This window comes from Bubalus bubalis, chromosome 6, assembly GCF_019923935.1.
Source record: "Bubalus bubalis isolate 160015118507 breed Murrah chromosome 6, NDDB_SH_1, whole genome shotgun sequence".
NCBI classification, from domain to species: Eukaryota; Metazoa; Chordata; class Mammalia; order Artiodactyla; family Bovidae; genus Bubalus; species Bubalus bubalis.
The window spans coordinates 51129637-51146128 of record NC_059162.1 but is presented as its reverse complement, the minus strand read 5'-3'; the positions used below and the strand labels follow the sequence as shown (position 1 = coordinate 51146128).

The window sequence follows — 16492 nt, the reverse complement described above, 5'->3', positions numbered from 1 at the left end:
GACATGGAAATCCAGCAGATATCCAGTAAGCAGTCAGTCTGGAAGAGTGCCAGTTGCTATTAAGTAATAAAACATGCTAAAGTAGACAAGTCAAGGAATCTAGAAAACAAAGGTTATATATAGCTCTTATTCAACTTTAAATGTAAATTACTTTGGAGATAGAAGTAAATCATAATTCTTTTGAATGAATAAAATTACTAGTCTTCAGGGTTTAGCATCTTCCCTGACATATTATTATGACTTTATAGCTTGTCAAAACCATTCTTTTTTTTTTTTTTTTTTTTGTGAGCTTGGTTTCTATGGAAAGAAAAACAATTTTTACATGACTCCCCAAAAGTAATCCACTGGGTTACTAATGTTTAGAGGTACACAGGCACTGTTAGAGTATATATTTCTTTATACCTCAGCTTATTCCAAAAAGGATTTAAGTCAAAAACTTTAGAAAGGTAACATATATTTCTTACTATATTCTGTGTTAGGGACTTGGGGGTAGGGAAGAAATCTTTTCAGATAAAGATTAAAAGGACAAGGGAATAAATAAAGGAAATCTCATTGGCTCACTTTCCGGGAGTAAAATTATGCAACAACCCTTAAGGCTCAAGTGTTAAGAGAAGTCAGGAAATCCTGGCTCCAGATGCCTAAGGATTGCTATCTGTCTGTTTGATGACTTGCTGCAGAAATCCCCAGACCCCAAAACTGCTATTACTGTCTCCTAACAGACACCAGACCTTGTATGATTTCTCCATTAGCATTTCCTTCTGCTGCTAGCTACTTTGTTGTCCTTCTGGTTCTCTAAAGCAGTTAAAACATTCTGTTTCTTCTGCATGTTCATTGAGGGCACAGTAGTGAAGGGCACAAGTGAAGATTAAATTTATATAGTATTCTATAGCCTACAAAGAATGAAAGCTTGCATATTAGCCAGGAGTATGGGCTTTTTGAGATATATTGCCTGGGTTTCAAAGCTGTGACTTTGGAGAAGGTACTTCCATTTTTTTGTGCCTTTATTTCCTTACTCATAAAATGGGAACAGTATATATTTTTCAGAGTCATTGTGCAGTTAAGAAGAGATAATTCATACTTAGAACAAGTACACAGTAAATCTCCTAGGTAGCACATGATAAATGTTATTATCATAATTGATTTTTTAAAACCTATTTATAGTATCCTTTTGCAATAATAACTTTTAAGGAAGTTAAGTACTATTAGCCCCATTTTATAGATACACCCTAGGGCTTTGATACTCATCTTGTGAGAAAACACAACAGACTGCTGCTCAGAGCCATGTTTTTGAGGCATCTCAAAACAGGTCCAAGCTCATTAAGCAAAGAATGGCTGGTTGCTTAGCTGTATGTGGCATGGGCTCAGGAACGAGATTGCATTGTTGGAAAGTTTCTCAATAATCCTGGTTTTTCTTTATGAACAAAACTTTTAGGTAAATTTGAATATATTCTTGGAGAAGGGAATGGCAGCCCACTCCAGTATTCTTGCCTGGAGAATCCCATGGATAGAGGAGTCTGGTGGGCTACAGTCCATGGGGTCCCAATGATTGGACACAACTGAAGCAACTTAGCATGCATGCATGAACATATCCTATAATTATATAATAATATTAACCTTATAAGTTTGTTAGAGAAGTGTTACTATTCCCAAAATATTTTCTAACTAGAGTGATTGATAGAAAAATTCTCTTACAAACTCTTTCTCTATAACATTTATTATTTTCTGCTTTCATATGGGCACACAGGTTGAAAAATCTAGTAGTCAACCTTTATTTCTAATTTGAGGAAGTTTAAAAACATATTAATGGCACTTTGAGAAGTAATTGAGGAAACTTTGTTTGCATATATGAACCAAACTATATGTTTTCATATAGTCTCCTTGAAAATCAGAGACATTGTTTTGGATATGTCATTACCATTTTTAAAACACACAAAAGCTAGGTTTTTGTGGAGCTGACATCTGATCTGACTGCCCTGACTTCCTGTTTTTAGCCAATGTTATCCCATCCCCAGCACCTTTGGTCTTACTGTGGGGAAGCAGCAACTTGATATTTTAAATGTTGGCATCAGCTAAGTATGAGAAAGCCAAAAGAGTTGACTTCTAGGTTCTACTTTCTCCACAGGAAAAGCTGGCCACAGCTGCCTGTAAGTTCACCCAAGTGCCCAGCTTGAACTTGGCATTAGAATGCTTGGATAGGAGGATTTCCAAGTATGAACTGCCTTTGGGGAATACCTGCAGACAAGGCTCATGAAATAGGAGAACCTAGTACTCCATCCACTAGCTATAAATAAATAGAGGAGAGGTGGGTAAGGAAATCAGAAGTTTTCTTGGGTAGCTCTCTGGATTTCACTGGACAGAGTCATCTCATCTCCAGTTCTTTCTAAAATACCTTCAGAAATATAGAGAGTCTACTCAAAGTCTAGGGCATCTTTGGACAATTCTGACAAATTTTTCCTTTTGTTTCTGCTTTCTGCATGAAATGGCTAAGCAAGGAAGAAATCTGCCTCAGAAAATAACATTTCTCATTCCCACACTCACTACTGTGAAACTCCTCTGCTCTAATTTCTTGAGCTATATTGATTTAAATCAGAGTTATTTTATTTATATTTGATATGCCCACTGGCAATGGCCAAGGTTAAATAAGCATCTGTAAGAGCTTTGTGTGGAAGTGTAGACTGGGTGAAAAATAATTTTTTTTTTTTTTTTTTTTTTTCAAAAAGCTTTCCAGAATGTACTTGGAAAAAGGCTCTGTGAAGCATGCCTATGCTCTCTGGAGATACAAAAATTTATGAAAAGGAATGGTTTGCAGTCTTTGTGATTAGATATTGTTCACTTTTTTAAAAATCATGTTTACTAATCACATTCATGAAAATTACTTCTATGACTATTATATATGTAATCAGTCTTTAGGGATAGTTACTGGAAATGGTTAGAGAAGAAAGCTTTGTTTTCCTTCTGAAGTTTTGTATTAAGTACCTTGTAAGATGCAATTCGTCTGTTCAGTATTACAAAAATAAAAATGTTTAAAAAATAAATAAAAATGATAAGGTTTCATCCAAAGGCAATCTTTTTGTTTATTGTCTGTTTTTCAAGTGATATAACCTAAACAGTTGATACAAATTATGTTTTTTAAAGCAATTCTCAGCTCTAAGCTTCTCTACACAACCTCCTTTCCTCATGTGGAAAGACTTCATTAATGTTCTTTTCTGAGCAGAATTTTGGTAGCTTTTGCTGACATAATGACTAACATGTTTCAGATTAAGGCTTTTAAGCTTCTTTCCTTATGTAACAGTATGTTTGGTCTTTCAGTTTTTTCATGAGATTTCTCTTCAGCTTTAGTAGAAGATCCTCTCTCTCTGGATTTTGCTAAATCAGAGAGACTTCATTATTCTCAGAAAAATCCCTTCTGCCATGTTAAAGACTGGAGCCCCTTAGTCCTTCCAATTTCATGGATATGCATTTAATATTTTTGGTGTTTCAGATTGACCTCACCTCTTGGCATTCAGAAGCTTTCTCAGGAAAATGTGATGTTTACACAGTTCATGACCACCCTGCTTGAAGAATTGCATTTAAAAAATGAAGACCTTGAAAGTTTAACCATCATATTTAGAACCAGCTGTTAACCAGAATGGTGCGTTGACTTGTTTTACTTTAGTTTTTTGTTTGTTTTTTTATTTGTTGCCCTTTTGGACTCTGTTTTCATATTGGAAATTTTAAAAACCAGCTAGAGACCTCCATACGTCTTCAGCTTGCTATGGTAGAATACAATATCCCTGAGTTCCCAGCTTCCCCGGTCAATTCCTGTCCACTCTTGTTACTCCATGTCCCATCTTTTTGTTATTTTTCCTTTATAGGATACCACAGTTAGTTCTGTTTCTTACAATCCAGGAAACTCCCCACTGTCAGCTTCATACTCAAATCTGGACCATCCCACCCTGCATGTCCCATCTGATAAGTTTTTGCCCAGGAAGTAGCAGTTTACTTCAACCAAATACTGCAGTGATCTTGGAGAATATCCTCAGCCTACTTCCCTCTTCAACCCAGCCAATACCTTAGTCATCTCATGTACAGATAAGCCTGTGAGTTTAAAAGTCTGGCTTTGTTGATTCCTGACCCTGTTACCAGATACATAGCCCTGTTCTACTATCCCACATTTCTGTCTCTTTTTAAGAACTGCCCATATGAATGTCCCTTCCCTTATCCACAACTTTCCATCTCTTCTTCCCTTTACTTTCTATTTCACATACTCTGAAGTGCTCAGATAGGTATTAAGTTAATGTTATGATTAAAAGAAATTCATTCTAAACCATGAATGAGATCCCCTTATGGAGCATTTCCCTTTTTTAAAGTTTTCAACTATTTTTTAAATTATAAAAGTAATACAAACTTGTCAAAATTAAACAATACAGAACTGGGTGTATAATTTTAAAAAGCAAAATTCCCCCCTCACTTCTATCTCAAATCTTGTCTCCTCCCAGAAGCACACTACAGATTGATATCATTTTACATTTTGATACTTGAAATTTTGTTTAAAAAAAAAAAAAACAACTCTATGAAGCAAATCTTTGAATGTATGACAAGGATATTTGAGAGGTATATTTTGGCAGACAAGAAAGAATGCCATTATCCTTTCATTGAACCTCCTAGAAAATAGAACATAAGGACTTAGCACTGTTACTGCCTCCAGACTTACACCTAGTGACCAGTTCATGCAACCCTGCTCCCCTGAGAACCCTCTAAAGCAAAGGCTTTTATTTAGGCAGTGAACTCAGCTTGGCTGGTGGAAGCAGCACTTCAAACGCCCTTCTAAGAATAGAGTAAGTTTTGAGTTTCATTTTTTTGTTTGTTTTATTGAGCTTCAGGTACAGAATATTGAATTAATCATACCCCTCAATTCATGATACCCTATGTCCATTGGTTGAAAGGTTGCTTTTCCAGATAGACTAAGAACAAATGCCTAACCTGATGTCCTTGCAGATCTGCTTTAATGAATATGTATCAATTAAGAACCCTTTTAAATTAGCATATTTAATGCTTGTATATAAACAAATGGTGTTAAAGTTTTTTTAAGGATCCAATCCAGGCCCTGGCAATGAAAGTGCTGAGTCCTGACAGAGAATTCCCTAAACAGTAGATGTTTTAAGTGGACTTAATAGTTGCCCTGTGATCATTGTTGTTGTTGTTGTCTTTACGTTGTTTATTTGTGTAAGTAATTAAAGGTGAATCTTTGCCCAGACTTCCTCAATATTATAAGGGATACTGAATGAATGAGGCCTTATTACATAATTTTCCATATGAGAAATGAAGATGGTTGTGAATGGGTAGGTGGGGGATTTTTTGTTTGTATATTTGTAAACCTTAAGTTCACAAAATTATTTGTGTACAATGTCTTATAGCCTTTTCAAGATTAGATTACTACTAACTGCTGTTGCTAAGTCGCTTCAGTCATGTCCGACTCTGCGACCCCATAGACGGCAGCCCACCTCCCCTGTCTCTGGGATCCTCCAGGCAAGAACACTGGAGTGGGTTGCCATTTCCTTCTCCAATGCATGAAGGTGAAAAGTGAAAGTGAAGTCACTCAGTCGTGTCCGACTCTCAGCGACCCCATGGACTGCAGCCCACCAGGCCCTCTGTCCCTGGGATCCTCCAGGCAGGAGCACTGGAGTGGGTGCCATCGCCTTCTCTGTACTACTAGCTAGTATATGTTAATGTGCTTTCAGTTACAAATAACAGAAAAAAAAGCTCAAACTAACTTTTTTTATGATAGTATCTTTTGCTGCTTAACAAATTATTATAAAATTAAGTGGCTTAAAACAAACTTTTTTTTTTAAATCTGTTTCTGGGAGTCAGGAATCTGGGCACAATTTAGCTTAGGGCCTCTGCTTCAGTCTCTCATGAGGTTGTATTAAAGCTCCCTGACAGGGCTGCAATGTCATCGGAAGGCTCAAGTAGAGAAAGAAGTCCTTCTAAGCTCACTCATGTGGTTATTGGCAGGATTTAGTTCTTCTCGGGCTGAACTTACGGCCTCAGTTTCTCACTCTTTGTTGTCTATAGAGACCTCTCCCAGTTCCTTGCCATATGGACCACTCCATAGTGGCCCACAGCTTGACATGTGGCTTCCCTGAGAGTGAGCAAGTGAGAGGAAATGCAAGATGAAAGCCACAGTCCTTTTGCAACTAGTCTCAGAAGTAACATCCATCACTTTTTCTGTATCCTGTGACTAGTTAGAAATGAATCACTAGGTTCGGCCCACATTGAAGGTGAGTGGATTGTATAAGGGAATGAATACCAGAAGGCAGAGGTCACTGGGGGCCATTTTACAATCTACCAGAGGTGGCAGAATCATTCAGTAGTTCCCAGCTTTATGGCAGATCACACTGTCCTAGTGAGAGTCTTCAACTTTTCACACTAATTCAGGGCTCTTCTGAACTAATCCACATGGCTATGAAATGCTATGAGCTTAACCCAGTAATTCTAGCAAGGAATAGGAGAGAGATTTTTCTTATTGACCTAGATCAGGGTCTACTCCTCGAGCCAAGTATGAATTACCCAAACCGTTATTGCTTCATAATGGGGGGAAGTGGAATGTATATTGGAGAAACAACACAGTGTTCCCCAAAACTGGTAAGAATAGGTGTGTTATTCAAGTGTCATTTTTCCTTCCCAGGTATATTCCCTGAAGACCGAATAGATGAGCTTCCATTCACCATCTCTGGAATTCTAGCCACAATAATTGTATAGCTAGAGCTACTTATTACCCACTCCAGTGTTCTTGCCTAGAGAATCCCAGGGACGGGGGACCCTCGTGGGCTGCCGTCTGTGGGGTCGCACAGAGTCAGACACGACTGAGGTGACTTAGCAGCAGAGCTACTTATTAGTTATCACCAGACAGAGTGACTTCCACAGATAGAGAACCATTATCCCAACAAGGATAACCAAATCCTTGCATCCTAGGTATAAGACATAGTATTTTTATTTATATGAAAATAAAAGTTGAAATAAACTGAAACTTGAATATTTGAGAAAATATAACAAGCTGTAATTTTTCTGGATGATACCAGTTGTATTATCAGTTGACAAGAAAATTGAGAAAAGTCCCATTTTAGTCTCATAGTTGAACTCTAGATTCTAAAGAACACAGTAAAGAATGAGGTCAATAAATACAATTTAAGGCTTTTTGGTAGTCTAGTCTTTATTCTTTTAAAGAAGCTTGCTTTTCTACAAAGTGGTCCTGAGCAATGTACACCTGAAACAACTTAGATAATACTGCATTGGCCATAAGGTTCGTTCAGCTTTTTTATACAATGTTACGGTAAACCCCAAACTTTTTGGCCAACCCAATAGGAAAAAAAGTAAATTGACAAACCAGACTGGGTAAATATTTCCAAATCATATTTGATAAACAGCTTATATCCAGATTCAGTTCAGTTCAGTTGCTCAGTTGTGTCCAACTCTTTGCAACCCCATGAATCGCAGCACGCCAGGCCTCCCTGTCCATCACCAACTCCCGGAGTTCACCCAGACTCATGTCCATCGAGTCAGTGATGTCATCCAGCCATCTCATCCTCTGTCGTCCCCTTCTCCTGCCCCCAATCCCTCCCAGCATCAGAGTCTTTTCCAATGAGTCAGCTCTTCTCATGAGGTGGCCAAAGTACTGGAGTTTCAGCTTTAGCATCATTTCTTCCAAAGAAATCCCAGGGCTGATCTCCTTCAGAATGGACTGGTTGGATCTCCTTGCAGTCCAAGGGACTCTCAAGAGTCTTCTCCAACACCACAGTTCAAAAGCATCAATTCTTCGGTGCTCAGCTTTCTTCACAGTCCAACTCTCACATCCATACATGACCACTGGAAAAACCATAGCCTTGACTAGACGGACCTTTGTTGGCAAAGTAATGTCTCTGCTTTTGAATATGCTATCTAGGTTGGTCATAACTTTCCTTCCAAGGAGTAAGCGTCTTTTAATTTCATGGCTGCAGTCACCATCTGCAGTGATTTGGGAGCCCAAAAAAATGAAGCCTGACACTGTTTCCACTGTTTCCCCATCTATTTCCCATGAAGTGATGGGACCAGATGCCATGATCTTAGTTTCCTGAATGTTGAGCTTTAAGCCAACTTTTTCACTCTCCTCTTTCACTTTCATCAAGAGGCTTTTTAGTTCCTCTTCACTTTCTGCCATAAGGGTGGTATCGTATTATGCTTGGTGAAATAAATCAGAAAGACATTTATCACTTATATGAAGGATCTAAAAAAACAAATGTATATAACTAGAGAAACAGATTCACAGATACAGAGACAAACTAGTGGTTACCAGTGAGAAGAAGGAAGATAGGAGGGGCAAGGTAAAGGTAGGGGATTAAGAGGTACAAACTATACCATGTATAAAATAAGGTACAGGGACATATTGTGTAGGAAAATATAGCCATTATTTTATTAACTTTAAATATAGTATAATCTATAACAATACTGAATTACTATGTTGTATACCTGAGACCAATATTGTAAATAAACTATACTTCAATTAAAAATAAAATGAAGTAACATTTCACATTTGCTGTATACTCTTGAGAGTCCCTCGGACTTCAAGGAGATCAAACCAGTCAATCCAAAAGGAAATTAACCATGAATATTCACTGAATACTGGTAAAGCTGAAGCTCCAATACTTTGGCCACTTGATGCAAAGAGCCAACTCGTTGGAAAAGACCCTGATACCGGGAAAGATTGAAGGCAAAGGTGAAGGAGGCAACAGGATGAGATGGTTGGATGGCATCACTGACTTAATGGACATGAATTTGACCAAACTCTGGGAGATAGGGGAGGACAGAGGAGCCTGGCATGCTGCAGTCCATGGGGTTGCAAAGAGTTGGATATGACTTGGTGACTGAACAACAGCATATATTATTTACAAGAACTTACTCAGCAAAATAATCAATTATGACTCCACTGAAATACTGCAGTGTATGAACACATTTTCTATGCATTTAAACATATGATACTATTTTTATAAATTTGTTAATTCAGATAAAGCTAAAATTGCAAAATAAATGTCACACCACAGTTTTTAAAAATTAAAAATTTTCTTTTTTTTTTTCTTTTTTTTTTCTTTTTTTTATTTTTTAATTTTATTTTATTTTTAAATTTTACATAATTGTATTAGTTTTGCCAAATACCAAAATGAATCTGCCACAGGTATACATGTGTTCCCCATCCTGAACCCTCCTCCCTCCTCCCTCCCCATTCCATCCCTCTGGGTCGTCCCAGTGCACCAGCCCCAAGCATCCAGTATCATGCATCAAACCTGGACTGGCAACTCGTTTCATACATGATATTTTACATGTTTCAATGCCATTCTCCCAAATCTTCCCACCCTCTCCCTCTCCCACAGAGTCCATAAGATTGTTCTATACATCAAATTAAAAGTAAATTTTGAAAAATCATACCTGACAGGGCCCTTCCCTCTAACCTATTAGTGGCAGCTCTCCAGGATAAAGAGGAGAAGCAGCTGCTGTATCCCACTGCTTCCCTCCCTGAGCCCAGAAACACCTCTTTAGTTATCTCCCACACCCTGCAGGTCTAGGGCCTCAGGTGAAGGGCCAGTAGCTCACCAGAAACAGAAACCAAGTGGACTGATGCCCAAATGGACCACTACTGCTTCTGCCATGTTTATGTTAACTTGGGGACACCTGAGTAGAATTCAGTTTATGTAGCCCACCAGGCTCCTCTGTCCATGAGATTTCCCAGGCAAGAATACTGGAGTAGGTTGCCATTTCCTTCTCCAGGGGATCTTCCCGACCCAGGGATCAAATCCAGATCTCCTGCATCTCAGGCAGATTCTTTAAGGTAAGCAAGTGCTCAAAAACCAAAAGGTATGTCAAAGAGACACAGAAACCAACCTGAAAGCTCCCAGTGGCCAATGCCATGATAATTCCAACAATGAAATAATAACAATATAGTACTGAATCATGACCCAAAGTATAAAAGAAATATACATACTGATATAAGTGATTGAAAAATAAATGAGGTAGAAGAGACAAATCTTCCTTACAGAAGAACTCCAAGTAATATATGTAGAGTCCTTCTATACTACCCAGAGAGGGATCCATATGGCATTGTCCTCTATCCCCATATCTTAAAGGGAAGTTTTCATGATGTGTACAGTTCTCGGTGTCCTGTATATGAAAGAGGAGGATGTCCTCAAATTCCTAGCAGCAGGAACCTACGTAAGTGGTACAGACCTTGACTTCCAAGTGGAACATTGCATGTACAAAAGGCAAAATGATGGCATCTATATCAGGAATCTAAAGACGACTTGGGAGAGGCTGACAGTTCATGCCACTGTTGCCATTGAAAAACTGGTTGATGTGAGTGTCGTCATCCTTCAGGGAAACCGGCCAGCAGACTTCACTGAAGTTTGTTGCTGCTGCCACTGGAGCTACTCCCCAGGTACTTCACTCCTGGAACGTACACTAATCAGATCCAGACAGCTTCTGGGAGCCTCATTTTTCTGGTGATATTACCCTAGGGCTTACCACCAGCCTCTTATATTAACCTGTCTACCATCACTCTGTGTAACACATTCTCCTTTTTGCTGTGTGAACACTCATCCCCTGCAATGACAAAGGAGCTCACTCAGTAGGCCTGATGTAGTGGATACTGGTCTGGGAAGTGTTCTGCACAGTCTTAGTGATCAGACAGGTCATGTCTGATCTCTACTTAGAGATCCTGAGAAGACTGAAAAAGAAGAGCAAGGCATGCTCAAAAGGCTGTGACTGGAGGCATTTCCAAGCAAATGAACTGCTCTAGCTACTGAGTTTATTGTAGCCTGAGGTTACAGGCTAGCCTGAAGGCAGGCTGGTGTCCTCTGTGCCTATTCAGTTGTTGCCTGCAGAACACTGGAGTGCTCAGCCTGCCACTGAAGGCTGGTCTGAAGCTCCCACTTGTCAGGCCACTGAATGGGTGGGAACAATTACTGGGTGGTCTTAAGCTGTTCTTCCACAGGCTCTTAAACTGAAAACAGAGATAAGGTTGTCAGAAAAGAATCAGTTTTGAAACAAGTAAATGAATAAAACTATATGTATGGACTTCCCTGGTGGTCCAGTGGTTAAGAATCCACTTTCTAGGGGCTTTCCTGTTGGCTCAGTGGTAAAGAATCTGCCTGCCAATGCAGGAGAAACAGGTTCATTCCTGATCCAGGAAGATATCACATGGCACTGAACAGCTAATTCTGTGTGCTACAGGTACTGAGCCTGTGCTTTAGAGCCTGGGAGCCACAATTACTGAAGCCCATGCTCCGCAATAAGAGAAGCCACCATAGTGAGAAGCCTACACACCACAACTGGAAAGTAGCCACGACTCACCACGACTAGAAGAAATCCTGAGCAGCAACAAAGACTCAGCGCTGCCAAAAATAAAATGCTTTAATTTTTTTAAAAAAATCTACCTTCTAATGCAGGGGGCGCAGATTCCATCTCTGGCTGGTGAACTAACAGCCCACGTGCCACAGGGCAGCTAAGTCCACTTGCCACAACTAGAGAAGCCTGCACACCACAGTGAAGACCCAAGACAGCCAGAAAAAACACACATAGATCCTGTCCCTTCCAGGAGGTAGAGGCAGATATTCTTAAACTCAGTGACTTGCTCCCAGTGAACAGCACAGGGCAAGGAAGAGCACCTTTCCCAAATGATGAAAGCTCGCATCCTCAGTGATGGCATGTGCATCTGTCACCCTGATACATATGATGAAAAGGGTGCTTCACCTCTGTGGCCTTCTTCCCCAAAAAACATAACCTCAGTCTAACCATGAGAAAAGACAAATCAAGTTTGGAGGACATTTCTGCAGGAAATTTTGTGAGTACCTCAAGACTGTCATGAAAAACAAGGAAAGAATGATATATTGTCACATCCTAGGGGAGCCATGTAAACCAAATGCAGCGTCGTGTCGTAGTCTGAGTCAGAACAGGAAGAGGACATTAATGGAAAAACTGGTGAAATCCAAATAGAGTCTGAAGTTTAATTAATAGCAATAAACCAAGGCAGTTAATTTTAACAAATGTATCATGGAAATGTAAATGTAAACAATGGGGGAATTTGGGTAAGGGATAAACAGGAACTCTGTCACTTTCTAGAAATCTAAAATTATTTCAAAATAAAAAGTTTATTTTTTTAAAAAGTACTAACTGGATATGAGAAGGGATGGAAAGATGAGACCGTCACTGCCCTCAGAATCTTCAGCCTGCCTGTAGAAGAGGCAGTTCAGTTCAGTCGCTCAGTCGTGTCCGACTCTTTGCAACCCCATGGACTGCAGCATGCCAGGCCTCCCTGTCCATCACCACTCCTGGAGTTTACCCAAACTCATGTCATGGGTCGGTGATGCCATCCAACCATCTCATCCTCTGTCGTCCCCTTCTCCTCCCGCCCTCAATCTTTCCCAGCATCAGGGTCTTTCAAATGAGTCAGCTCTTCACATCAGGTGTCATTTTTTGAGATTGCATCCAAGTACTGCATTTCCGACTCTCTTGTTGACTATGATGGGAAGAGAGCTAGGAGGGGAGGGAGGGTATGTCCAGGCAGGGGCAGCTTCAAGAAGAAAGTCCCAGAGGTAGGTAAGACCCAGGGTGTGTTCTTCTCAAGACAAAGACATCTGAAATTAGAGAAAACTCTGAGGAAAATGACAAACATTAAAAAGAAAGGATCAACTAGAGTTTTGGTTCAGTTCAGTCACTCAGTCATGTCCGACTCTTGGCAACCCCATGGACTGCAGCACACCAGGCCTCCCTGTCCATCACCAAATCCCTCAGCCTTCTCAAACTCATGTCCATCACGTCAGTGATGCCACCCAACCATCTCATCCTCTTTCGTCCCCTTCTGCTCCTGCCTTCAATCCTTCCCAGCATCAGGGTCTTTTCCAATGAGTTAGTTCTTCACATCAGGTGGCCAAAGTATTGGAGTTTCAGCTTCAGCATCAGTCATTCCAATGAATATTCAGGACTGATTTCCTTTAGGAGAGGCTGGTTGGATCCCCTTGCAGTCCAAGGGACTCTCAAGAGTCTTCTTCAACACCACAGTTCAAAAACATAAATTCTTAGGGGCTCAGCTTTCTTTAGTCCAACTCTCACATCCATACATGACTACTGGAAAAACCATAGCTTTGACTAGACAGGACTTTGTTGGTAAAGTAATGTCTCTGCTTTTTAATATGCTGTCCAGGTTGGTCATAGGTTTTCTTCCAAGGAGCAAGCGTCTTTTAATTTCATGGTTGCAGTCACCATCTGCAGTGATTTTGGAGCCCCAAAAAATAAAGTCAGGCACTGTTTCCACTGTTTCCCCATCTATTTGCCATGAAGTAATGGGGCCGTGAATTGGACATGGAACAACAGACTGGTTCCAAATAGGAAAAGGAGTACGTCAAGGCTGTATATTGTCACCCTGCTTATTTAACTTCTATGCAGAGTGCATCGTGAGAAACACTGGGCTGGAAGAAGCACAAGCTGGAATCAAGATTGCCAGGAGAAATATCAATAACCTCAGATATGCAGATGACACCACCCTTATGGCAGAAAGTGAAGAGGAACTAAAAAGCCTCTTGATGAAAGTGAAAGAGGAGAGTGAAAAAGTTGGCTTAAAGCTCAACATTCAGAAAACTAAGATCATGGCATCTGGTCCCATCACTTCATGGGAAATAGATGGGGAAACAGTGGAAACAGTGTCAGACTTTATTTTTCTAGGCTCCAAAATCACTGCAGATGGTGACTGCAGCCATGAAATTAAAAGATGCTTACTCCTTGGAAGGAAAGTTATGACCAACCTAGATAGCATATTCAAAAGCAGAGACATTACTTTGCCAACAAAGGTCCATCTAGTCAAGTTTTTTGACAAAACCAAGTCTGTCTAGTCTGGTTTTTCCAGTGGTCATGTATGGATGTGAGAGTTGGACTATGAAGAAAGCTGAGCACCGAAGAATTGATGCTTTTGAACTGTAGTGTTGGAGAAGACTCTTGAGAGTCCCTTGGACTGCAAGGAGATCCAACCAGTCCATTCTAAAGGAGATCAGTCTTGGGTGTTCATTGGAGGGACTGATGCTAAAGCTGAAACTCCAAAACTTTGGCTACCTCATGCAAAGAGTTGACTCACTGGAAAAGACCCTGATGCTGGGAGGGACTGGGGGCAGGAGGAGAAGGGGACAACAGAGGATGAGATGGCTGGATGACATCACAACTCTATGGACATGAGTTTGAGTGAACTCCAGGAGTTGGTGATGGAGAGGGTGGCCTGGCGTGCTGCAGTTCATGGGGTCGCAAAGAGTCGGACACGAATGAGCGACTGAACTGAACTGAACTGAATGGGACCAGATGCTATGATCTTAGTTTTCTGAATGTTGAGCTTTAAGTCTAATCAAAGCTATGGTTTTTCCAGTAGTCATGTATGGATGTGAGAGTTGGATTGTGAAGAAAGCTGAACGCCGAAGAATTGATGCTTTTGAACTGTGGTGTTGGAGAAGACCCTTGAGAGTCCCATGGACTGCAAGGAGATCCAACCAGTCCATTCTGAAGGAGATCAGCCCTGGGTGTTCTTTGGAAGGAATGATGCTAAAGCTGAAACTCCAGTACTTTGGCCACCTCATGCAAAGAGTTGACTCATTGGAAAAGACTCTGATTCTGGGAGGGATTGGGGGCAGAAGAAGAAGGGGACGACAGAGGATGAGATGGCTGGATGGCATCACCAACTCGATGGACATGGGTTTGAGTGAACTCCAGGAGTTGGTAATGGACAGGGAGGCCTGGTGTGCTGCAGTTCATGGGGTCGCAAAGAGTCAGACACAACTAGGCGACTGAACTGAACTGAAGCCAATTTTTTCACTCTCCTCTTTCACTTTCATCAAGAGGCTGTTCAGTTCTCCTTCGCTTTCTGCCATGAGTGTGCTCATTTGTATACCTGAGGTTATTGATATTTCTCCTGGCAATCTTGATTCCAACTTGTGCTTCATCCAGCCTGGCATTTCCCATGATGTACTCTGCATATAACTTAAATAAGCATATTGATAAAATACACCCTTGATGTATTCCTTTCCTGATTTGGAACCAGTCTGTTGTTTCATGTCCAGTTCTAACTGTTGCTTCTTGACCTGAAAACAGATTTCTCAGGAGGCAGGTCAGGCGGTCTGGTATTTCCATCTCTTGAAGAATTTTCCAGTTTGTTGTGATCCACACAGTCAAAGGTTTTGGCGTAGTCAATAAAGCTGAAATAGATGTTTTTCTGAAACTCTTGCTTTTTTGATGATTCAGCGGATGTTGGCAATTTAATCTCTTGTTACTCAGCCTTTTCTAAATCCAGCTTGAACATCTGGAAGTTCACAGTTCACCTACTGTTGAAGCCTGGCTTGGAGAATTTTGAGCACTACTTTACTAGCGTGTGAGGTGAGTGCAGTTGTGCGCTAGTTTGAACATTCTTTGGCATTGCCTTTCTTTAGGATTAGAATGAAAACTGACCTTTTCCAGTCCCATGGCCACTGCTGAGTTTTCCAGATTTGCTGGCATATTGAGTGCAGCACTTTCACAGCATCATCTTTTAGGATTTGTAATAGCTCAACTGGAATTCCATGACCTCCACTAGCTTTGTTCGTAGTGATGCTTCCTAAGGCCCACTTGACTTCGCATTCCAGGATGTCTGGCTCTAGGTGAGTAATCATACTATCATAGTTATCTGCGTCATGAAGATCTTTTTTGTATCAGATCAGATCAGTCGCTCAGTTGTGTCCGACTCTTTGCGACCCCATGAATCGCAGCATGCCAGGCCTCCCTGTCCATCACCAACTCCCAGAGTTCACTCAGACTCATGTCCATCGAGTCAGTGATGCCATCCAGCCATCTCATCCTCTGTCGTCCCCTTCTCCTCTTGCCCCCAACCCCTCCCAGCATCAGAGTCTTTTAGTATAGTTCTGTGTATTCTTGCTACTTCTCCTTGATAACTTCTGCTTCTGTTAGGTCCATACCATTTCTGTCCTTTATTGTGCTCATCTTTGCATGAAATGTTCCCCTGGTATGTCTAATTTTCTTGAAGACATCTCTAGTCTTTCCCATTCTTTTGTTTTCCTCTATTTCTTTACATTGATCACTGAGAAAGGCTTTCTTATCTCTCCTTGCTATTCTTTGAACTCTGCATTCAAATGGGTATATCTTTCTTTTCTCCTTTGCCTTTCGCTTCTCTTCTTTTCTCAGTTATTTGTTAAGGCCTCATCAGACAACCATTTTGCCTTTTTCATTTGTGTTTCTTTTTCTTGGGGATGGTCTTGATCACTGCCTCCTGTACAATGTCACGAACCTCTATCTATAGTTCTTCAGGCACTCTTGTCAGATCTAATCCCTTGAATCTATTTGTCACTTCCACTGTATAATCATAAGGGATTTAATTTAGGTCATACCTGAATGGCCTAGTGATTTTCCTACTTTCTTCAATTTAAGTCTGAATTTGGCAATAAGCAGTTCATGATCTAAGCCA

General features: G+C 40.6%; 1 protein-coding gene and 1 pseudogene across 16 annotated transcripts in view; both read left to right on the top strand.

Annotated features, from left to right (window-relative positions):
• RPAP2 (RNA polymerase II associated protein 2) overlaps positions 1-16492 on the top strand; it is a 126985-nt gene that overhangs the window by 78423 nt on the left and 32070 nt on the right. For 3 of the 16 annotated variants that reach the window (XM_044944688.2, XM_006061340.4, XM_006061344.3), the window contains exon 12: positions 3482-3631. The exons of 1 other annotated variant lie outside the window; for it this stretch is intronic. In XM_044944688.2, coding sequence (XP_044800623.1) covers positions 3482-3623 — 142 coding nt within the window. In that variant the 3' untranslated portion in view covers positions 3624-3631. Of the gene's footprint in view, positions 1-2720; positions 2953-3481; positions 5237-5396; positions 5500-6667; positions 7177-11235; positions 12018-14410; positions 14471-16492 lie in introns of those variants that run through there. 12 more of the 16 variants (XM_044944689.1, XM_044944683.1, XM_044944694.1 and 9 more) reach the window with 10 other exon arrangements.
• On the top strand, positions 9312-11228 carry LOC123465898 (annotated as a pseudogene).